Genomic DNA, 24187 nt, shown 5'->3' with positions numbered 1-24187 from the left:
CTTCTCCTTAAGAGAGACAGGAAATTGGATTTAAATTAATGCCTGGTTAAAACTTCTTCAGTGTTACTTAAATTAGGCAAACAAACAACATACAGTTCAAGGCTTTAAGGGAAAAAAGGATAAACGTATCAGATTGTTAAAGCAAATACATTCCCTCTTGTGTCTGCTTACAAAGTCACTTTTTGAGAAGTCCTTTGCCCTCCCCTGTAACCAGGGATGCCTTGGATCACACCTGTACCCATAACAGGGATAAAGGTAAGGAGAGGGGCTGCTGCTGGTCACAGCCACCTGTGGCGAGCTAGTTCTAGAAACCAAATGCAAATGATCCGGTTTCTACTACACAAACTACTGAGGGAGAACAACTTGGCCCTGGTTTTCACCCCTTAGCTGAAGCGTTCTCCCTCCTTCCTCAGGACGGCCAAGTGATGTTGGAAGGGGAGGCCAAAGACGTGTGCTGGCATTGTCACAGTGAAGTTAAACATGGATCTGCTCAGATACACACATGTGCATTGACCTGAACTGTTAAAACCAAATCAATTGTGCTACTTACACCCAGTGAAGTGCATTAGCCAATGTTTAAGCCTCAGGACTACAATGATGGCTATAACATTCCTCATTACAGGAAGGAGGAACACTGAAGTGTTTCTGGATTTGATTAACAGCTTCTAACACACCAGTTTCCCGCCTAGTGACATAATGTGGATACAGCTTCACTGAGTACCTGTCGAATCAGTACTGCTGAACCACACACTCTGTTTACCCCTCAGCAGTCACTAAAGCAGCCACCAGTCACTGCACAGACGAAAGAGGGTTTGATGGTCCCGTTTCTCACAGAGCTTACATCTGTCTTCCCTGCCAGGCTGCTCCACACATTTCCAAGGAACCACAGCAATATTTATTTGAAAATGTGAGAGTTTGAGCCCAAACATTAGCATCACTGAAGCAAAGAGGAGCTCTCAGTACTGAGAGACGAATGAAGGGTACACAGACTTCCGAGTGAGAACAATAGCTTATATTGGCAATGAGAGAGCATGGAGAAAGGAGAAGCAAACAATGCAACCCTGGCAAAGCAATGAGCTGGAATAGCACTCTCTGCAACAGTCAGGATGGACACCAGCAGGTAAGCGTGCCTCTGTTAAAATGAGAGCACAGGGTGCTGCAGTGATGTGTATGAGACCATCACAACCTGCACATATGGTCTGGCCCTGTGGGTGAAGGAGGAAGGTTTGTGCTCAGTGTGCGAAGAAAGCAATTGTAAGGCATCAAACTACTCTGGGTGACCCAGCAAACAGACCCACAGAGTAACCAGGGCTGATGGCAGGACTCTTCAACGACCTAAAACCCAGGAGGAGCGCTCACCTCCAAAACTGAGAGACATTTATCATGGTTTCATGTTTTCCCTCACTACATGCAAGCAAGAAAAACAGGATGAAGTTGTGCTGAGAGTGGTACATGAAACTAAACCAAGAGAGAATCATGTTCCCTGAAACATTATACTAAAAATTTCACTTTAAATATTAGTAACATTAATAGAATGCTGAATTCTGACTACAAACATTGGGGGAAAAGGGCCACTTAACATTCACCTACAAGTCTGGTTGGTTTTCAAAGATCTTGGAATACCCTGTTTTTCTAAATCTTCCTGTAGGGTCCAGCTTTTATTAAGCCAACAAGCAGAAAACAAACCCATCATCCAAGAATCTTAATATATCCAGAGAAGCTGAATTAAATACAATGGAAGGAAACAATTAAAAGGGACGGGTTTCTGTTTCCAATTGCTCTAAGCATTATGAATTATTATTACCTCTCAGCTGAAAAAAGTAGAATATTGGTCAGACACTAAAAAACAAATCTAGAAACTGGACAGATTGTCACTGAAAATGAAAATTTAATCTTTTATATATGGCTTTGAGCACATAACTGGCACATTGAAACACAACACAATTTTATTTCCCAAATGCTTTTAACTACTTGTGGTTTTCTGAAAAAGCTTGGTCAGGGTAATGAAATCAGTCTTGCATTAAGCTCCTATTTCTCAGAGATCTGACGGTAAATAGAGCATCAGCCTAAAATCTCTGACATAATTTCTTGTTTGTCACTGCTTTTATTAAGTAATTGGTTCTACTAAGAGAATTCTACTGGAATCTAACCTCGAATTGTTCTTCAAGCCATTTCAGACCACAAAGCATTAAAGCACTTGAAGTGCATACTTGAAGATAAACTGTCAAATGAGGGATAAGCCTTTCTAGACATTGGTGAACTGGAAAGAGTTTGATCAGTTATTGCCTGTTAACATTCAATACTTCGGATGGGACCGAAGGCACCCTGCGTATTTGGGAGGTATTTTCTAACAAAAGGTGTTAAGCAAGAGGCTGTTGTGATAATAAGATCTGTGGAAGACACTTTCCAACTAGGAATAAAAGTCTAGTTAAAAATTGGTAAGAATTTCCCTGAGTCAGAGCATAAGAATGTAACATTTCACACAGCCAAACAGACTGAATTCTAGAGTGCGTTCTACAGCCACAACAAAGAGGAACAAAAAAGTGGTAGGGGAACACCCTGATGGATCCACAACCAAAGTCCATTTCAAGCATGACTCAAGCTCCTATTAAACTGCAAAGTACAGAGTAGGAGCAGTCATGACAAAATGAACATTCTCCTGTGCTCATATAGGAAAAAAGGGTAAGTCTTCCTGAAACTAGGCCGAAATGTAATAGGAACAAAACAATCCATAAGCAATAATCCTGAATTAATTGAGGGCCGCCTATAAAATCAGTGAAAAATACCTTTCTTAAAGTAGCAAGAAACAGATATTAACTACTGTAACCTGGTGATTCAACTTCCTCCTGCCTTGAAAACTCCACAGCTAAAGAAGGACCAGCTACAGAAGCCATGTTTTTTAACTTACAAGCTAAGAACAAAGTTATTTTAACTCTGCGCAGCAGACACATCCACAGCTGCCCTCAGTTCCCCTGAGTAACAGACATTGCCACTGGAGCAGAGGAACACACTGCGAGGCAGCTGTTCCTCCATTCCCTGCTCTGCACAGTGAGGAGAGCCTCCCACATCCTAACTCAGTTAGGCTCACAAACGAGTTAGGACATGGAGAAAATAAAAACGTGTCTCAGTCTCTGTCGTATTAATTAATGAAATAAGTGGGCTGAGAAAGCAAAAGCATTAATATGATTCTGCACTATAATATATTAAACTATTAAAACAAGATTTGAGGTTTAAGCGTAGAGACCTTGGCAGGCTGCTTCCCGTGGCTGAAAATTACTATTAAAAAGCTTTTAAAAGCCTTTAAAGATACACAGAGACACAAAAAGAGTAAAAAATTAAAAAGGTAACCTACAAAATAACTGCTATCCACTCCCCACTGAACCAGTATTCACTGATTCTCAATCCCTGGATCAAAGCTGAGGCTATTGATACTTTTGGCAGTAGGCAAGAACGCAAAAGTACGTCTGGAACAGACTTGACAGCAGACCAAACAACTGCCTCTTCACTCCCAGCTTCTAAAAGGCAGTAAATGGCAAATATAAGCCATCAAAACCCTTCAATGTTGACTGTTAATGTTTCTTTCCATACCAAAGACCTTCAGTTTCGGCACAAAAAAGAATAATAAAAGGAGCAGTCATTCTCAAAAAAGCCCAATAACAGCTTCAGACATCAACATCTGAAGCACCAACAGCTTCATAATTTATTCTAAATTTTGTTGTAATTGTTGTAATTAATGTTGTAAGAGTTGACATATCTCTTGTATCAGAATCCAATCCAAACAGAAAAAGGAAGCAAGTCCTTCCTTAACTGAATATTTTTTGGCTAGAGCATCGCAGCTGAAACCAAGGAGCAAAGTGTTTTGGCAGCCTGACTACTGTGATGAATCAACCTGACAGCACTGAGGCGAGCACACGCTCCCCGGGATGGTTATTCGAGCACCGCCTTACCCAAGCACCCAGGCCTACCCTCTTCTTGAGCGTTTTAAGAAAGCAATGTAATGCTTTGAGTACAACATGCTCTAACTTAGTGCCGATGAAGACAGGTGTCTAGAAGAACAGCTTCAAAAAAAGGCAACCCACAGCATCTTTTCCCTCTAGCCTTGTTATTCTACACTTATTGTTTGACTAGAAATGTAAGACATGAAGCTTTGATCTGTGTAAGAGGTAAATATCAGGAGGTCTTTCCAGGAAAAAGCCACACTGCATGAATTAGAGGACAGATACCACAGGTATCTGTGGAAGGAGCCCTTCCAGTGTGTCTGTAATCAGAAAGCGTAAAAACTAAAAGAAAGCTTGAAAAGAGTTTAGTCTATTCTCGCTGCTCTTTCGTGACAGCTGTTTTCTTGGTGTCAGACTCTGGAAGTGACTTATCTGTCTGAATGCTGACAAAAATGCAAAATAAATGGAACTATTGCTGTAGATAAGAGCGGGTAAGGATGTGTGTATCCTGTTTATTGGTCCCTTCTTAGCATGAAACATGCATGCTCATATCCTTTTTTTGGACTTCTATCAGCTGTCTACTTAAAATGAAAATAGCTGTATTCCAGCTGGGGTAAAAGCTCCACAACAGCTGGAAAGGATTACTTTGTGCTTTGAAGATATCTGGAATTTATGGCAGTTTTATGACACTGCACATATTTTAGAGGAGCCAGGAGGATTCTCTTCCCCCTGGAAAGTGTAGCACTTGGCACTGTACTCTGAATCACTACGGCAGATCCCGTACAGAGCCAACACGTGAGCAAATTGCAAGCGTTTTGTGCCTGTTCATCTGAAAACGAAAGGTGATTGGCTCCTCCATTATCTAATTGCATAAACCCCACCCTTCTCTTGAGAGAGCAGCTCTCCTCTTTCAGGGATCTGCTCAGCCCTGAGTGTAATTAAATGCAGTAACTCTCAGTGCAATGCTGTCCAGATGGAACAGGCTCTGGATGGACATTAATGCAGCACCTGCCTGCTGGTAGCTCCCTGTGACCTCTGCAGATCACCACTCTGAGAATACCACTAACACTGTGTTCAACCAGAACTGAATTCCAGAGGGTGCTGAGACTAACCAAATTCAGTAACACATAGAAAAGAAAAGTAAGTGTGCATAGAGCAAAAGTTTAGAGAAGAATATCTTAACATAACCTCCTGATATTACCCTGCTCTCCCAAAAGAAGGCATGCACCGGTTCTATAGATGCTCTGTCCTACAGTTTCCCAGCAGCACCACATGCAGAGAACCACATTACAGTTGTTGAAGCAACTACTGCAAGTCTCAAAACCAATTCTCCCACTAGTGTTCGTAAAGCTCAGCTAATTCGAAGCAGCCATCTAGATAAACAAAAGCACACTCTCACATGTGCACACAACTGTCAAATTAAAAGCTTGACAGACTATATACCACTTTTCCTAAACAGATATGGAAGCTAACAAATTTGTCTTTCATTTCAAGACGATATGGGAAAGTATTTTTGCATTCAGTTTTAAAGGATTTATAAAGAAATGTAACATCCTGTCTTTTTATCACGTGGGGAAGGAGAAAGGCTCCTTCCACACAGCAGTGTATCCTCAAACAGCACAGTTCAGTGCCCAGCATGCACAGGAAGCGGGGGGAGGGCTTCATCCCAAGCCTGTCCATTGTACAGAAAGACGACTTTTCCTATGGATGGGCGACCATCCTGTTATGTGGCTCTCAACTTCCTCCCGCATTGTGAGTCTCAAGTCATGGCAAGAGTAAAGTTCTTAAACTGAGGATTGTGTTGGGAACTCCAAATGCTTTCAATACAAGTTGACCAAACAAATACCTCATGGCCAGACTACTGACATCCTGGGGTCGTTTGCTGAAGCCACTATTCTTCTAAGAAAAGAATGTAATCAGGAGAACTCTGGATAGTTCTCTTGTTAGCTCTTTGGCTTTTGATAACATTGGGACTAACTGAAAAAACTGCCAGCAGAAAGCCAAGTTAAAAATGTAAGACAATGCAACCTTCAAAAACAAACTGTCCCTCAACAGAGGCTAAACGGAAGCACACTGAATGATCCAAAAACCTTACAAAAATTACCTGTCATAAAAATATCTCTGTAATCTGAGAAATGGTACTCTGACTGCACTGGGGAAACATTCCTTTCAACCTTAAGCTGCTGAATCTTCAGTTCCAGTTTCAGAAGTGCGATCTGTAAATGGCTGTTTCAGTGCGCCTCAACAAGAGGTCAGCTCCCCCTTAAGAGAGAAGCCGTTACGGATGCAGAGCAAAGCAACTGCAGAGCTGTTGGTGTTCGCCTGGCCGGCACTCCCAGCACATGTTCTGAGGAGAGTACAGTACATACCAGCACTGCTGCCATCTATGCAGTGAGCTGTGGAGCAGCCTGCTTTGTGCCAGTGGCACAGTCTGCTCCAGCCAGAAGCATGCCGTGTTCAACAGCTCCACAGTTACCTGATATCCTTCAGTTTTTTTCTGGCACCACTTCAGCAAGGCATTTCTCTTGGATCCTCCATACTCTCTTGCCAGGGCAGACAAGGGATCTTTCCTCTCCTCCCTAGGAACAAGGCAGAAGTACAACTTAGAGCCTATAATGTCAGAAATACATAAAAGTTTCAGAAAAGGAAAAATTATTGTCACAGTTAAAGTAGTGGGGCTACCGGCTAGTGTTCTACCGGCTAGAACACAGAGCCCATGGAAATACCTGCCCAGGCTTAAGAGTCATTTTGGAGTAATTCTTTCACTAGCAAATCCTTCTTTTGCCTTTAAATTAATTTATTTTCCCTAGGTCTTTTAACCTCAATGATTTTTTTTCTAAGAGATCAGAAAATTACCTCACAACATGGTAAGCTGCAGCGCGACCCATTAAGCTAACTCAAGTGACTTTATTATGTATTTAGAAAGAGAATAAACTGATGCTATCTCTTTTGCATTTCATGGCTGATTACTAATGTCACCTTGAAACAGCACGTTTGCATATTAGCAGCATGCTGCTACAACAGAACATTGGTCTGAGATCCAGAGTTCCCCAAAGCAAGGGGGAGAAATTTGCCATTTGATACGCTGGCACAATAACAAATCACTTTTTTTGAAATAAGACTGTTCCATTACCAATTAAAGCCATCAATTTCCTGACATCAATTTTCTGACTGACAACTACTCTGTCAGTCTGTCAAGCCATCCTAAGTAATTTTTTCTTTAAGGAAAGATTGGCAAGAAAAGAACACTTGTATCCAGGTTGGCTGGTTTTTCACAGGAGGCTTATGTTACAGACATCTCTTCACCAGGCTTCAGAAAGGAATGCTTTGGTTTTAACCAAATATGGGTATTCAAGAGGTTTATACTCTTGTAGAAATACTGAAAGTAGGCCACTAAAGATACTTGAGTGACCAGTGTCTGATAAAAAGACCAGGTGTTACACCTCTATGGAGCTCAGTTCCCAGACATAAAGTGTGCCAGCAGTTACTCTTATTTTTAATAACTTCCAGGTGGAATATTAAAGTAAGGCAGCCTCTAGTGAACCCATTCTGCAAAGATTTCCTTATCTGCCATTTATAAAGACTTCTATGAAGATGGAAGCAAGATTCTCACAACTTCCAAAGACAATACCCTAAGTCACTCCTTTTGGATATTTCCCAAAAGACACATAGATTGTACACATTCACTCTTTGTTCTTTACAATGCATCCGACGACTGGAAAGAGGGGTGAAGGGCAGAAAACTGTAGTATTTTCAGGGGATTCTCTGCTGCAGATTTACAGGTAGCAGTTCTCCAGGTCCTGCTAGGGAAAAGGAAAGCATCAGGGAACACGGAGGTCTTCGCGCATGTGTGCTCTAACAGAACACCAGAGACTGTTCCACAAGTCAGCACCTGCAACTCAGCACACAAAAGAAGAGAACATGTGCCGACATACAACGGAAGGTCTGAAGGCACCAGTTTGAAGTACACCTCCTGCAGTTTGCTTGGCTAGGCTTCACTGAGATACAGCTGGCAAGATCTCAAAGTTGCTTAGAAAGAGAGATCAGTGGTGGCATTTGGAACATCCATCAAAATACATACACAGCTAACAGCGAGCAGGTAACATGGAGTGCCTCTCAGCATGGGAAACAGCGGTATGAGCCTCCAAAACTAACTGCGGATCTCAGAGAGACTTAACACAACAAGGAAGTTGCTAATTATGCTATTTTAGATCTGAAATAAATTATCTGCATACATTACTGTATCTAAACTTCATACGTACCACACAGCCTGGATGGGGCTTCAATAAATTCTGTATCTCAGTTCTTAAACCAGTACCTATTGCAACAACCTAAACTGGGGTATTTTTTCCAGCCGTGAGTGAAACAACTCACAATGGAATTGCACTGCCAGTCTACAATGAAGATTACGCAACAGAAGATCTTCAAGACAGAGATTTGGGATACTACAGGAGAATGCAAATTAAAACCTCCCTCTCTTTACGCTAAACACACTGTTTAGCCATGAGGGAGCTGTACAGCCTGTTCTCAAATTCCTGTAAGAGCACATGGTTTATGTCAGGTTCTTACAGCTATGGAAACACTGCTGAAGAAAATAAATTAGCCTAAGTTGCATGGAGACAACGAGAAATGGTTTGACACATAAATCTTAGGAGTTAGTATATGAGGTCAACTGTATTCCAAATCAGAGTCAACGAAGTCTCAGCTAGCGCAGGGAACAGTAAACTGCAAGCATTTGTTTTAGTGAACTACAGCAATAACTGTTTACTTTACAACAACATTCAGGAAAAGGTAGGGGGAAAAAAGAGAAACCGGATCACATAAACTGAAGTCCAGCAGTGACATTCTAAGGACGGTTCCAATGAGCGTGCTCATCACCAAACACCCACTGCTGAGTCTTGTTGTAATGCTCAGCACCACAGTCGATGGTTGGGCGGCACAGCAATGATACCATAATTATACCTGCATCATTCTACCCTGAAATGCCGTGCCATTTGCGACAGTCTGCAGGCTGCCGCCAATGCAATTTTATACCTGACCAGTTCAAAATCCATATATAGATGTTCCAGTCTTTTAATTTTTCACTTCTGGATGTACTCGGTCTAAATTTTGGTGCTAATACACCCTCTACTGCTGCTGGTAAAGCACCAACAGATCCAAACTCCATTTGATTCCTGTTCAGCAGAAGGCGAGCAGCACCAAGACACGCCTTGGCTGGTTTCAATAGCACCCACAGCTGTGAATAACTTCACAGTCTGACAAGGTACTGCAATACCGCAAGCACCTCAGAATATTAAAGGTTTAATATTTCTGCTGTACAAAAGCTTTGCCAGGAAGCTCTGCGTGAAATGGTCTTGAGAAAGTCATTTAACCTTTGTCTGCTTGTTCCCCAGCCTACGCAGCAGGGCTCAGCGCAGACTTCACTGGCACAAAAGGAGGCTGAAACACTTTGAAGTCCTTTGACTGATAACATGACAGATAGGGAAGGTTCTAAATTTATCACAAGGCTTATCTTTTTATCTCACTAACAAAAGGGGGGGTGCCTGGACATTTCTTACTCAGACTCGTGTTATGATTTCCGCTGTGGGACAAACAGCCTGGGCCCGCTCACTCATGGCTGTTTGGAAGACTTGGCAGTGTCTGGAATTGAGACCTAGTCATGGAATTAAGACCTAGCCATGCTGCTTTTTGTCTTCAGCTGTGATTACAAAAGTTAAGGTTTCTGATGTGGTCTGCCTGGGTCCAAGTCACTCTAAAATATTTGTTCAACATGCTGTAAGCTCATTTCTCGAGTTTGGCTTCATGGTATTTTGAACTGATATGACGCTGCTATTTGCTATTATTATGAGTTAGCTTGGTTTTCTAGTGGACCATAAAGTTTTGCTATTAACCTCATAAGCTCTAAAAAGCCTATGGTCTAACTGGTCTAACTTTTAAAACAGACACTGAGCTGCATAAAACACTTTCTGAAACTCAAGATTGTTGTCATTACTGTATGAGTGGCAGTAGGGTCTGCAGGCTTGGTGCCAGTATTACATCCTAAGTAGATGCTGACAGATCCCTATGGAATGGACACATTTCAGTGCACCACAAACAAGGGTTTTTACCTTATTCGACTTCTGGTTGTGGGGGTGACAGAAGCGGTAGGAGAAGAAGAGAGCGACAGCTGTGGTGAGGTGGTACCCATTGCCATGAGAGATGCTGGAGATGCTCCATCAGGGGCACTTATATCCCGTTTGATTTCTTCACTACTTCTTCGAGAGACTAAGTGGGAAAATACCCACACATTTATCACATGAAAACCACAAAACCTTTCTACCAGAACTGGTAGAAGTTTTGCTAGGAAATATGTGAAAACATTTATACACATTCAATGATGTATAATGATGCATTTGTGACCTAACGAGTACAATCCTCCTATTTTAAACCATTGAAAGCCATTATTTCTACAAACAAAAAGGGAATTGCTTAATTAGAGAACAAAAATATGCTTCTCTGCCTCATGCTTGCCTATATGCAAGCAGTAAAATGGAGCAGCTGGGAACAGTTTCTCACACGCCAAAATTATGTGTAATACGAGGAAAGATGACATAGAAGTCAACTGTCACATGCAGTTCATGCTCAACTGGTGTGCTAGTGCAAGTCATATATTCAACAATAAGGAGACAATCAGTTAAAAAAATCTCTCCAGCTCTACTTTGTGCAATACAATGTAATCGTATTTTAACACTGAGCTTTAGTCCCTTTCCTCAAATAATTCAACAGAAAACTTGAGCAAGGAAAAATAAGCTCTTCCAAATATCCAAATAGAGGGTTTTTTTGACAAGAGCTTGATGGTCTGAAGTCCAAAGGTTTCCTCTTGAAAAAGTAAAGTGTATCTGTAGGTACAGAGTTGCAATGAGAGCTCCTGACATTACTGATAGAAGAAGGATATTACCAGAAATAGACTTGGCACTTTCCATAGTGGGTACTCTTGGCAAAGATGCTGGCCTGCTGGTAGAAGATGTTCTCAGCAAATGTTCTGGTCAAAAAGAAAGAAGAGAGAAGATCATTAATGAAGATTCCAGCTAAATAAAAGACATCTAAGTATGAGTCATGAATGTTGCCTACCAGTGCCTGAGTCTGGCTGCCTTAGTGACAGCAACCAATTTATCCATGTGAAAGAGAAGGCTTAAAGTTGCTCATTACCAACAGACATCACTATGACTACATCATGACCTTCTTAACCCTTTTGCCCTAAGGCCTCTTACTAATCCACATGGCCTGGTCTATAGAAATGACTTGTTAAACCATAGGCTAAGCAAGGAATCCCCACCCAGCACACGGTAAAAACATTCAATGTGCCATTCATGATGTAGATTGGTAAAGCAGATTGTTTGGTCCCTCATGCAATTTTTTCCCTTTAGTTTGTTGGGTTGGGTTTTATACTTTTTAAATAAAACCATGAGCTCTTTTCCTGCCCCCACGCAGCAGAGTCTAAAAGGTGCCTTCACTTGGTGTAGGGAAATATTAGTTCTGCCTACTCTCAATGAGTAAAATTAAACTACACCAAAACTCGTTTTCTGCAGCATGAAATCAAAATTATTTCCTATTATTGATATCTTCCTTCAAACAAAACCTTCAGACAGTAAGCAAAAGGTTTACATACCCCTAGGCAGAGACACTTAGAGGGCTGAAAGTGAAGAATGAGGATTAAAGTGAACCCCCACTCATTAGCTGAAAATGTGACATTAGAAATATACATTGCTACAGAGACAGTTTAAAAATACACGGGGTGTGAATGGGATTCTGTCTGGCACATCCACTGCTGGAATGCAGGCCTGCTCCTGCAGAGCTGGCCATAATGAAACCAGAGAAACTACAGAAAGCCCACTGCTCCCTTTGTGTTCAAGCTTACCTCTGCAACAATTAAAGAACCCTCAACTATCTTCTTGGAAAAGCATTTCAATATTCCTAAAAATATCAAAGTTTCTAAAATTAACACTCCCAGCTGCACTGTACAAATAACCTCGATGTGCACTCAACAAAAGCAAGAAGGAAATCTGGCACACATGGACTACAAAGAAAAGCCCCAGCTCTTTAGAAAGCATCAGACCTCAGGAACAGCAAAAGGAGAGGAAATATTCAGCCTGGAGTCATAAGGGCATTATCTTGAGAAACATCTACAGCCCCCCCTAAAGCCGGCATAAATCAGAGCGCTGTGCCCAGCACACTATGGCCATTCATTCCCACAGGAAAAGCACATTGTAAGCAGCGTTTGAGAGACAAAACAAAGTGCACTCCACAGGGAAATAGTGGGAAACAGATAAATCAACACTCAATTCCATTCCATTTTCTCATCTGGCTCCCGGAGATTCACCCCTTAAGTCTGTAGTCTGTCACTCACATGCAATGCACTGCCAGCCACCATCCTTGTTCATTGTGGGGGGACCCAACCACACAACGTAACTTGGCCCCAGACACCTCCATTTTCAGTATCTGGCAGCTCCAAGCTATGTCCCTGACACCACCTTGTCCTGATTTCGCAAGTGGTATCAGTTTATGCACACACTAAAACCTGCCAGAATTACGCTAAATTATGAGGGTGCAGTCATGGCTTTGTTGCAAATTCAAAAAAGGCATCTTTATGATATGTCACCACGTGTTTTATTACAGAAGGAATGAAAACTTGAACTCAAAATATTCTATGATTCTATGTAAACATTATGATAATAGATGGTGTATAATGTGATAATACTTTGGATACCAAATTATATAAAATACAAAAATTTAATAGCATTGCTACAAATCAAGCTGAAATGACCTTGAACCAATACCTTGAACTGGGATTTCCGCATAGCTTGGTCTTTTGTCCGTCAGCGTAGCAAGGGGTTTTGAAGCAGAGATTGGTCCACTTATAGAATGCCTCTGAAATGGAAAGAGGCTCATGTCAAACACAATCTGAAGGTAAAATACACATGTGGAATTGCAGAATCAGTTTTAGAAACTCAGATATGACATTATTACTGATATAAAATACAATCAGCTCAGTAATGCATTTACTCTGAAAACTCTTTCAGCTCTCCAGTTGGTCTATGATGAGGTGAGAAGACTGAGTGACCCTTTTCTTCATAAGATAATAAAGGTCAGACAGTTCTCATGCCAAATCATTCAGGCAACACAATCAAATCCATACGTGTCATTAGATAAGGTATCAGTATGCACCTTGCAACATCCTGCAGCACAGGCAGGATTACCAGGCTACCTGCCTATCACTGAAAGAGTCAAACTGGAGTTACACTTTGGGACTAGAAACCGAACGCAGAAAAAAACTGCTAACCACCTAAGTCCAAAATAGAGCATGGACAACATCATCACTTCCTATATCAAAAGTCCTGTGTATATGCAAAAAAGATGCTCCTTCCCACAGGAGCACAGAAACAAACAAATACATAGGGAGAGCAATAGCAACAAAGCAGCTGTCAAAGAACTTGTCTTATTTAACTCCTTTAGAAAACTGCTATCAAGAGTGACTGAGCCCCAGGAAACAGCAGAAATTATCAGAAAAACTAACCCGTTTTCTTTGCTTTAAGGCTAGCTATTTGTTTTATGAAATTCACTCTTACACCAATAAAAGCTGCACTAGTCTGAGCACAGGAGAACAATCAGTCTGTTCCAGGCAGTGTTCCTGCAGCACTGAAAGCCAAAATTCATTCAGATTCTGCAGTTCACATGGAAGGGATTTATTATCACAACATTATGCTGACCTACAGTAAACATCAAGTTTTGGTGCTTCTGGTGAGTAACATCTTGAAGGCAACAGGAGAATTACTGACAGGAAAGGATTAAAAGTATAGTGCGCTCTTTCATTTTTCTTTGCGAATCCGGTCCCATCTGCCTGGCCCTTAAGACTTGCAGGCTTTTGCCAAAGTCTCACCTCATGCAGCGAGTGAGATAACAAACCCAGCAGGGATCTATAACGCTGAGCATTTGAATGCTGATGATGCAACCTCAGCATACTCAGGCTCCTGCAGCAGCCGAACAAATGGACAAAGCTTCAGAGGGGATAGGACAGAATATTCAGCACCATTGCTAAGTGGCCAAGCTCTCAGTCAGTACAAAGTGAACAAAGACAGCAACTCACAATGATTTCATTCCTCTCTGCTTGGGTCTGATATCACAAGCCCATGCAACATGGGATACATTGATACTGAAGATAGCGAACAGATTCTGCCCAGATCTCAGGCCACTGCCTGCAGGGGTTTGCTGCTGCTCCCATGCCAGGCACACAGTGAGAACTGACAAACAGCAACACTAACTAATGTGATAAAGCTTTCCTCCCATGCTTCTCAGTAGTACAGGAACAGTAAGGGTTGGGAATATTTAACACGAACTTCCAAATGATGCCAAATCTTGTATTTACAACACTGTTCTGTGTGAAAGGCTCTTTTGTTAGACTGAATACTTCAGTAATTACTTACTTGAAGCAACATTTTATCATTATGCCCCCACGAAGTCAGCCCACTCTGTGTATTACCACCTGCACTTTCATATGCTCCTCTTCACAAAGAAGGACTGAGTGAAGTCCCAAACCACCTACCTGCATAGGGGACACAGCAGCAGCTGGGGGAGTTTTCATGGGGCTCGGGCTCAGGGGAGTGCGAGGAATTGTGGCAGCAGCAGGGCTTGGAACTAGTGGAAACACAGAAAGGAAGGCACCATGAGCACTGTGCGTTCTGGCAGTGAAACAGGAGACTGGTTGTTATAGCGAGTTCTCGCCTCGTACTTGACATCACACATTTTACCAGATCACATCTTTCAGAATATCAATTAGTAACTGACTGCAAAATCATCTTGAAGTATGCCTACACATTTACTCCTCCGTAATTACAGTCATTGTCTGTCTTGAATATATCAGCTATGGTAAAAAAACTAAGTTTACTGGGGGTGGACAAGGCCAAGAAGCAGGATACCATCACCCTGGCAGATGTCAATGATGGTACCGCCAGCGCTCTGATCTCCAGAGAATTACAGAGATGGTAGCAGGCTCCTGGGCCTGCCAGCAAAATCAGGGAGAACACAGATCGCCTCCTTCTCCTCTCACATTCACAGTCGAAGCCCACGGGTATTACGTGTTATATGACAGTCCCTGAAATTTCAGGATTAAACAAATAACGTGTTTAGAAATGTATGAAAACACACAAACGCTGAGTTGGTGAATCAGTCACCTCAGTATTTAACAGCATGATTAGACACGAATGCAGAGGAAGAAGGCAGACAGAAGCCTGAAATAAAAGATGAAGAAAGAAAGGAGAGATGATTTATCATTTTACCAAACTAACTCTGGCAAGAAAGCACCTTTAACCAATAACAGATCAAAACCCCCTTCAAAATTAACACTAGGAAGGTAAAGATCTGTAAATATTATGAATAAAGAGAATAAATGTGGAAATGGAACACTTCCGCAGAATCGTCAAATAACAAGGAGATACATCTGTATCTTAACAAATTTTTAGGTTATAAGCTATCAAAACCAATGTGCCATGCACAGTGCAGTGCTTGAAATCTCTCTGGTAATACAGTCTGCTTCCAGCCAAGCCTTTCACATCAGAGACTTACAGTGACGTTACTGTAAATGACGTTTAAAGTGAAATGACCTGGCGAGAGAAACATTTTAATCCGTACAGTCTCACATGCCATCACAGCTGCAACTCCAGTGTTTCTCATTTCAGGATAATTACTAGGATGCCTTATTCTGCTCATACACAGAGTAGGACAGCAGCATCTGTTTCCAGAGAACTACAGTAAAATCTTGTCTCAACAGCGAGAGCCTTTTCATTTTAGAAAATATCTCCTATATTTTTAACAGGTGATAATGGCTGAGCTTTATTCCTATCAGCACTCTGACCATAACAATGTAAGTTATTGGAAGAAAACAAACCCTCTGCTCTAGCTACTCCCTTGCTTTACGAATGCTTAATTTGTCACTTTAAGTTCACAGTTTAATCATCAGGCTGAAATCAGCTGTGCTTCCAGCTACAATTCCTTGTGTAATGTGTTTATGTATTTCTAATACATGGGAACACTGAATCAAAGCACATGAGTCACTGGCAATGCAACAGTGAAGAAAAAACAAAGACAACACAAAGAAAGGATGCTTGCATTTATCTGCAGTGAATGGTCTGTGCAATCCAGTTCAGGTCAGTTTGTTTCACTCATCACTTGCAGGTCAGGCCAGTACCATAAAACCTCTTTCCTTTGGCTTAGCTGAGCCATCAGAAGTGTCCATGTGGACACATGCAAAACCATAACTGGGTACATCTGTTACACAATTACCTTGGGAGGCACTGTCAAACGACTTGATGAGGGTTTTTACAGTCGGAGTTGGCTCTGAGGAGGTGGAAGATCTGCGGCTCAGCCCCATTCCTTGTCTCAGTGCAGCCAAATCTCTCTCTACTGCATTCATGTAATTGTACACTCGACCACGTTCCTCTTCCTGCCTGAAATCAATAAGCAGCCCATTTAAGGCATTTAAAAACCATTTTAACATGCAAAGTCCTAAAAAAAATCAACACAAATTTGATGCCAAATTGAAATCTATGGACTAAACTGGCCATTACAGTAAACTACTTTTCTTTCCACTGCAATTTAGAAATAGATTATCAACCTAAATTATCACTCTAAGTTCTTAATAAGAGAGCTTAAGCACCAGGGGAAAACTTATCAAATCAGTACTTGATTTAAGACTGTTTCTGCTCCCATGCCTCAAAAACACACATGTTCACAGGGCTCCATTCTTTCCATCCCTAAGTATTTTGCCATTACACACAAAAGTAATCAGCTCAGAGGGGAGAATTTTTCTCCAGGTGCTTAAAGAGAAAACAATGTAAATGAGTACTAAGGAGGTAAGAATACATTTCTGGCGTCCACCTTCAGGCAGTATATATTTATGGTGGTTATTGTATTCAGTGTCACTCAAGACAAGCATTGTTTAAAGCAACCTATTTCCTACAGTGTGCAATTAAACACTGACTGATTTTCACTTCAAGACACTGTCACAGATGTTCCTACCCTCTTCCATCTAATGCAGTAGCTATACCACTTCTAAAGAATCTGATTCAGTCACCTCTTTGCCCTTTGTCTGCAGTGAATCAAATGTCAAAAGCAGTTGCATATGGATAATAACAAATATACTGGCCGAAATCAAGAAGCCAGTTCTACCTTCAAAAGTGCAACTGTACCCTCAAGGCTCACCTGCACGCAGTAACCAAACAATCACAATTCTGGCTGAGACATGTCAGTAAGAATCATTCATGTTCCTTCATTTGGTCATATTACTGACAAGATGCCTTATACCAACCACTCATTCATCCAGACAATTTCCCATTTTTGGTGTAACCGGTCTGCTCTTCCTACCATCAGATTTTCCCCCAAGTTCCACAGCCTGAGTTATCTCACATCCTTCTGGATGCTGTGTTAAATATCACGTATCCTATAAAATGCCCATCTACCTGGAAAAAACCCCGTTTCTTATATACCCATCACAAACATCACTACTGCAACTGTAAGCTAAACACACGTTCAATCCCGAGGGTCGACAAGGTCAGAATTCAACTGGTGCTGTCCAAGATATTCTTATTCTATGGATTTGGGGACTTTAACACTACTGAATGGCACATAACTTAGTTTCTAAATAACTGTAGCACCTAATTCAAGCCACACTAGATCAGCTTGAATTGTTTTTATTGAAAACACACACAAAGCATCTCTATTTCCAGAAACAATTATCAGTAGAAAGACAACAGCACAAAGTATACGCAGCATTAGACAGGCTTCTTCTCAGGTAAAAATCCAGCTGTCTTTTTAACCATACCAAAAGCTCTGGCTGCTATGCAGACCTATTAATCATGGTACGGAGAAGACAGCATTTCTTGTTTCTCACAGGGAGGGAAGTTAAATCACCTCCAGCTGTTAAACAGGAAAAATCCTCCACTCCCAGCTCGTTTCGCAAAAGCACCAAACTGAATATTCTTGGATGGATTAAGTATACAGCAGAAAGAAATAAATATTGTTCTTATAGGTTTACCTATTTCGACCCTGAAAACAGCTTGTTGAAGCACAGATCCTCACAGCAAGAGGATTTAAGAACTTTCAGAGTCGCAGTAATAGATACAGTTCTGGAGTTTCAAAATTGTATGCCCCTACAAAAGAGACAACGTCCCTGTTGTCTCTTGCATACTTGCGTGACTTTATTTCCTCCAGCTCTTTAGTGAGCTTCTCATTTTTCTCTTGAGCTTCATGTAATCTGCGTTTCAGGTCTCCGATCTCCTCTTGGGCCTCAGACTTGATGTCATTTGCTATGACCACCGCAGTCTGTAGGTCAGCCTGGAACTGGCGCCATTCCGCTGACTCCTCCTGGAAGGACATAACACTTTACACCTAAAGCAAGATTTTTGAAGTTAAAAGTAAAGTTATCCTTATTACTCATAATTTCCCTATGCCTTTACAGGAAATAACGCCAAAGGCCGTCCTCTCTGCTGTTAGGCACTACCTAACTTACAGGTTAAACTGAAGCAGTATTGCTGTAAACAACCAGACTTCCAAGGTAAGGAATTTCTGCTAGAGAAACAATGTTCAAAGTGGAGGGAGGAAAAAAAAACGTTATGCATCAGAGAGACAGGGACATTTTCTCCCAAGATCCAGATCCTGGTGACACAGAATTTCTGAGAAGCTAATTCCTCGGTGGCTGTAGGTTAGTAAATATATTCTCATGTGCAGTCCATCTCTCAGAAATAATTATTTTAATGATATTACATCTCATTCTATTATCTTTTCACAATTTCACATGCAGCTCTTCTGACATTTCATGTTTACAGTTCATTGGGTTTGTATGGTTCAACATACCCGAAGTCTCCGGTGGAGATTCTTTATCTCTCTCTCCATGTCATGCTTTTGGTCCTGAAGTTTTTTAACTGTATCTGGAAAGAAAGAAAGTCAAATTATCTGTGAGATCATAGTCAGGGATCTAATTACCTAAAAAAGAGTAACTGAAACAACTTGCAAAACACTTATATAACCAAAGCCATCCAGAGAACAATCTTATGAGCAGAGATAACTGGACAAGAAGCACCAAATGTTACCTGTTTCTCAAAAAAAAACAGCAAATCAGGTTTACTCAACGCTCTGCCAATGCCTATCAGTGTCTTTCCAAGCAAGCCTCTATATTACTCCCAGTCTTTTGTCAAAGGGTTTTTCTTAACCATAAAAATGAGGCTACAGTAGACTAAATGGGAAACAGTGAACATTTCAAAGTGTTTAAATCAGAGGCAATAAACACTAAGAACAGATTTTAGCTGATTTATGCTGATGTGTACATTCAGGAGCTCCAACTATGATCATACGAACATTTCAATTTTTCAGTCATGCAGTTCCTTCTGGTTTCTTCAACAGAACAAAATTCCTGAGGTTTGCCTCAACCATCCCAAACACACAGGCTTTTAACACCACTGCTGATTTCTTTACAAGAATGATATAAACCTCGGCTAGCCTGAAAACATGAGAACCATTCAGGCTTGGAAAAGTTGAAACACTAAAATTAGTCAAATATTTCTGTATGTATCTCCTCCTTACAAGACTGCACATTTTAGGATGCATCCAATGGATCTCTGGACTTTGAAAACAAGCCCTACAGAGTGTGCCACTCCAATCTCATGCTACCGTGAAATCTAAGCAAAGCCATCTGACTTTTACCTTGTCTCTGTGCACAGAACTTGGCTGAGCTGCAGCCTGCACTGAGATGCCAGCTTCAGGTCAAAGTTAGAGAAACCGCTCCCCCTCCCCACCCTGTTTGCTTTTAAACACATGCTAAAAAACCTCACTGAAAATCAGGTAGGGTTCAACAGTGCCAGCAAGTCAATATGCCCTACAGAGCCTCCGAGCCTCCAGTAGCAGTCTGAGACAAATGTGGTGGGTGACCAGTTTATCTTGTAAAGACAGTTCAAAGAAAGCATGTTCTTAAAAATAAAATGTGTTCTGCTACTAAAAACCAGCTACAGCTCATCTAAAAGTTACTGTGAACCAGAAACTATACAGGCATGCAGAGTTAAAGCCTGCAACTGTGCTGAGCTCTTGTGAGATATGAAACGCACCATTAAGTTTTAGTATATATATGCTTTGAAGTAAAACACAATGGTCTAAATATTCTGCAGTTACTATAAACAATATGGAGCATTTTACAGCAGTTGTTGGAAACAGCCTTCCCTCCCTAGCAATCAGAGAGAGAAACAAAGAACTAAAAAGAACTACTAAACTGCAACTGAATTTGAAATGTAGTGAGGAATTAAGACTCAGATAAGTGATTTTACCTCTCAGCCTGAACTATGTTCTCTGCATTGAGCCATATGTTACAGCCTGAAAACTCAAGTAACCAAAACAAGCTCCCAGGTGGCACCTCTCTGTACCTCTGCCCAGCGATGTCCTTCCTCTCTGCATCCTCACTACCTCCAAGTTTCCTCTCTAATACACAAACCCTTCTGCCTGTATGGGCTGCAGTGTTCAGCATGGCAGGACAGGTACTTCTCTACCATTATCCATCCATGGACGAGAGAGGATTGAGATAACAGGAAAAGTAACTATTGTTATGATACACATTGTTAGCGCTTTATAATCCCTTCACCTACACTAAACTGTGCGCAGACATTACAGGTGTCTGACAGAATACCAGAACTGACCAGAAGTCTGATCAGCATAAGAGACCTTACAACTACTGAGATGTGCTTTTCTGTCACTTGCCTATAAATAATTAGAATTTTTTCTTTTATATGACATGTGTGCTGCCTCCAAGTCCCAGATATCCCGAGATGCTACTCTTTGCTGTCCCTGCTTAGCGGCTACCACCAAGGAACCGCTGTACAAGGTCTAATGACCAACTCGTAATGAACAGCGTTTTAAAGTGGTCAAAGAAAAATGTTTAATCAGTTTATCTGGAACTTCGGGTGTTATCCTTCCTTGCCGCCACCAGATGCCACTCTTTCCTGCGTAGAACTGAAATATGGCTTGGTTCCCCGAAGGAGCATGCCAGGGGATCCCCTACCACAGCTGAATTTTCCAAGCTATTTCAAGAGCAAGGAGTAACAAGGACTGTCACGATCATTATTGGAAATGTCTGCCCTGGCAGGTGTTTGTCTACCTGACTTGTTACCAGTTTCAGTGAAATACCTGACAGCTGGTTTGTATCCCCAGAGCAGAAGCATCTCAAAAGTTTTGTTACTGGCTATTAGCAGGCAGACACTTCAATGGTTACTTGACTGCAGTGCCATCTCTGTACGAATGTATCTCACTTAATGGACAAAACAATGCAAGTAGAAGAGTGCTCAACTTTTTAATGTCTTTTAATGTCAGCTACAAAATGACTTCAGGAATAAAGACAGAGCCACTGACCACTTGCCTGAGCTCCTGCTCCCACGAAAATGTCTGTGGTTTTAGCACAGAAGGAGCAAAACAAAAGAAACCAGAATAAAAACTTAAAGCAGTTTTATAAAGAGTAACAGTGGCTGCCTCTCAGGATAAAGAAGAGTCACTTAGGGAAACTGTGCTGACAGCCACTTGTTTGAAGACACCGAGCATCACTTGAATAAACAATTTAGCTTGCGTAAGACACCACCTTTCCCTGAGAGCAGACCAGTTTAAAAACCTTCCTGTAAATATTTCCCTTAATGTGAAAGGGGATCGTGCTCTGGGGTTTTGCTGTCTTGTTTCATCTTTGTAGACCACAGAAGAATAACAGATACTTGCATTCCCTAAGCAGCAGTGTGCAAGCACAGCCTGCCAGAGTATAGCTGCCCAAGTTCTGATTTAGATGAAGACTAATTGCACAACTCCAGCCCGTGGTAGGAATGTCTGAGCAGGTCTTGGAGATCAGAGAGGGAGCTAAGGCACTGAGAGCTACGTAAGGATTCGGCAAATAAGAGTTTCATTATACGCCCCAGATCTTTCTTACATGGTGCAAGAGCTCACAGATTAAAGTTTCAGTCTAACTTATTTGAAATTTGTCAGATTCAATGTTAGGTTCAAAGATCGGTTTCGTTACTTGAACAAATCTGCACAGAAAGAGATCTGTAATGCATCTACACTGCCAAGTCAGCGCTGACATTTGTGACTCTCAGGATCTCCGTTCACTCAGTTCTCCATTAACAACACCTTTCTTCAGGAGGGAGAAATCATTAATTACACGCATTCTCCAGCTACCTGATAACTTCTAATATTTGATCACTCAGAAGAAATAGCATTCTTAAAAACAAACAATGAAAAAAGACCAACTCAATTATCCAGTCTCCCAAACACATAAGGAGCACACTATTATTAAGTCTGTAATTACATGTTCTCCTACTTCAAAAAAACAACTTGAAAACAGCATTATCACATTTCATACTTACTCTGAATTCACAGGTTTTCACTCCCACACCAACTACTACCGGGACTGGAAAAGCAAAGCTAACTAGATTCTTCCCCCTAGTGCATACAGGTTTGCAAAGCCCAGTCTGACTTGAATTCAAAAGACAAGTAAAAATACTTTCACCATCCCAGCATTCTCCTTCAGCTGCTGTTAAACAATCAGTTCTGTTACAAGATAAACTTGAACACTTACTCTCCAAATCAGATATGATGAGATTGTCATGAAGCTTCACAGCACGGTGCTGCTCTACTTCATCCTCCAACTCGAAGATTGTTTCTTTCATGTCACTTCTCTCAGTCTCTTTCTCATCTAGTTCTGCTCGAAGTTTTTCCAGAGTCACATTGAGATCCTCAATTTGTTTCTTGGCTTCTTCTTGGAACACTCTGTATTCATCTTCCACCTGAGAAAGAACAAATCTTGTAGTAACTAAATTGGTTACATTTTACACCACACTTTAGTCTTGGTAACCGCACATTTGCAATGTACTGCTGCAAAAGCTATGGGACCAGAAGTCAGGGGTGAGCCTTTACAAACACATTGTCCTCGGGCAACTATTCTCCTGAGCCGAAGTTAAACTGTCTCATTCCCAAGCTGAACAGGGGTTCCCCAGCCACTCTGGGGAACAGCAGCATCCTGTTCACAAGGGAAGCAGCAAGTACCAAGGCTGTGGCTTCAGGAGCAGCAGATCCCACTTAACATCTGCTGCCATGGAAAACGGAGGGGGTGGCAGGGAAATTCTTTCCCTTTTCTTTCTCTTGCCAAAACAAGCACCAGCTATCTTCTGTGCACCAGGTTTAGTGCTGGCTGGACTTGCTAGATGATCCACTTCCTTAAGCAAGGAGCAAGACTCACTCTTGGGAAGACGTGTCAGTAAGCTGCAATTCCCAAAGGAGGCTCATAAACTACCAAACTGAATTTACAATAGCAGGGAAAGAAGAGGAAGCAGACCTCTCCCTTCAGAAGCAGTGAGGCTTCTATCCCGCCTCCAGAAACAGCCCTGCATGTCACCAGCTGGATCAGAGGCACAGCAACATGAACCCCTGTGCCAATGCAGACACAAGGTGTCAGAAACCAAAGAAATGAGGTCATGGCTTAAGGTGGGTCAGAACAGCTAGGCTCCAATATTAATCCCTGCTTTAAATCATCTCTTTCAATATGGTTCATTTTAATAGCACCACTCAACTTTAATTATTCAAATTATATATGTATTTTCGTTTTCCCTCCCAAATCCAGGCTGATTCTAACTGGCTGGTGATCATGACCAACATTGAGATTTGAAACTAAAATGAAGTTCTGACATTAAATTTGACATAAATGTATAGATCGGGAAGATATATATACGCCTTTAAATGCATACCTAATGCTATTAAAGAAATTTTATTATTCTTATAGTCAGTTATGGTAAATGCTTTCACTTGACATACTTACTAGAGCAATTAGAAAACTATGTGTATTTGCCCTATCAGTTAGTAATTGTTTAAAAGTTTATCACAATGTTGTTTGGGTTTTTTTAAATTTAAAAATAAAATATGCATTTGGCAAATCAAATTAAATTAGGCAAAATCTCTGTGTACCTCAAAAATAGGTCACTTCTGGATGGGAGAGAGAAGACACTTTTCTGCTTTCTTTGCCATTGGTTTACTCTAAGTGAACGGAACTACCCTGAACAAGCTGAAGCATGAGATTATTCTCCCAGCGCCTATGAAAAGCCCCACGCGTCACGAGGAGCTGGGTTACACCTCAAGCTGTGACTCCAGCAGTGTCTCAGTGACATCTCTCTTCCACCAGCGTGGCACTACCTCCCCAAAACTCTTGC

At 41.4% G+C, this 24187-nt stretch overlaps 1 protein-coding gene across 2 annotated transcripts in view; it reads right to left on the bottom strand.

Moving 5' to 3' along the window:
- SPECC1L (sperm antigen with calponin homology and coiled-coil domains 1 like) overlaps window positions 1-24187 on the bottom strand; it is a 55924-nt gene that overhangs the window by 10095 nt on the left and 21642 nt on the right. For both annotated transcript variants that reach the window (XM_054082276.1, XM_054082277.1), the window contains exons 5-13: window positions 22564-22771; window positions 18822-18895; window positions 18157-18332; window positions 16254-16417; window positions 14518-14609; window positions 12755-12845; window positions 10876-10959; window positions 10046-10202; window positions 6415-6517 (exon numbers count right to left, since the gene is read on the bottom strand). In XM_054082276.1, coding sequence (XP_053938251.1) covers window positions 6415-6517; window positions 10046-10202; window positions 10876-10959; window positions 12755-12845; window positions 14518-14609; window positions 16254-16417; window positions 18157-18332; window positions 18822-18895; window positions 22564-22771 — 1149 coding nt within the window. The remainder of the gene's footprint in view (window positions 1-6414; window positions 6518-10045; window positions 10203-10875; window positions 10960-12754; window positions 12846-14517; window positions 14610-16253; window positions 16418-18156; window positions 18333-18821; window positions 18896-22563; window positions 22772-24187) is intronic.

The sequence above is a fragment of the Cuculus canorus genome, chromosome 17, assembly GCF_017976375.1.
Source record: "Cuculus canorus isolate bCucCan1 chromosome 17, bCucCan1.pri, whole genome shotgun sequence".
Classification (NCBI taxonomy): domain Eukaryota; kingdom Metazoa; phylum Chordata; class Aves; order Cuculiformes; family Cuculidae; genus Cuculus; species Cuculus canorus.
Note: the sequence above shows the minus strand (reverse complement) of the source record. Positions and strands in the feature narration are given on the sequence as shown.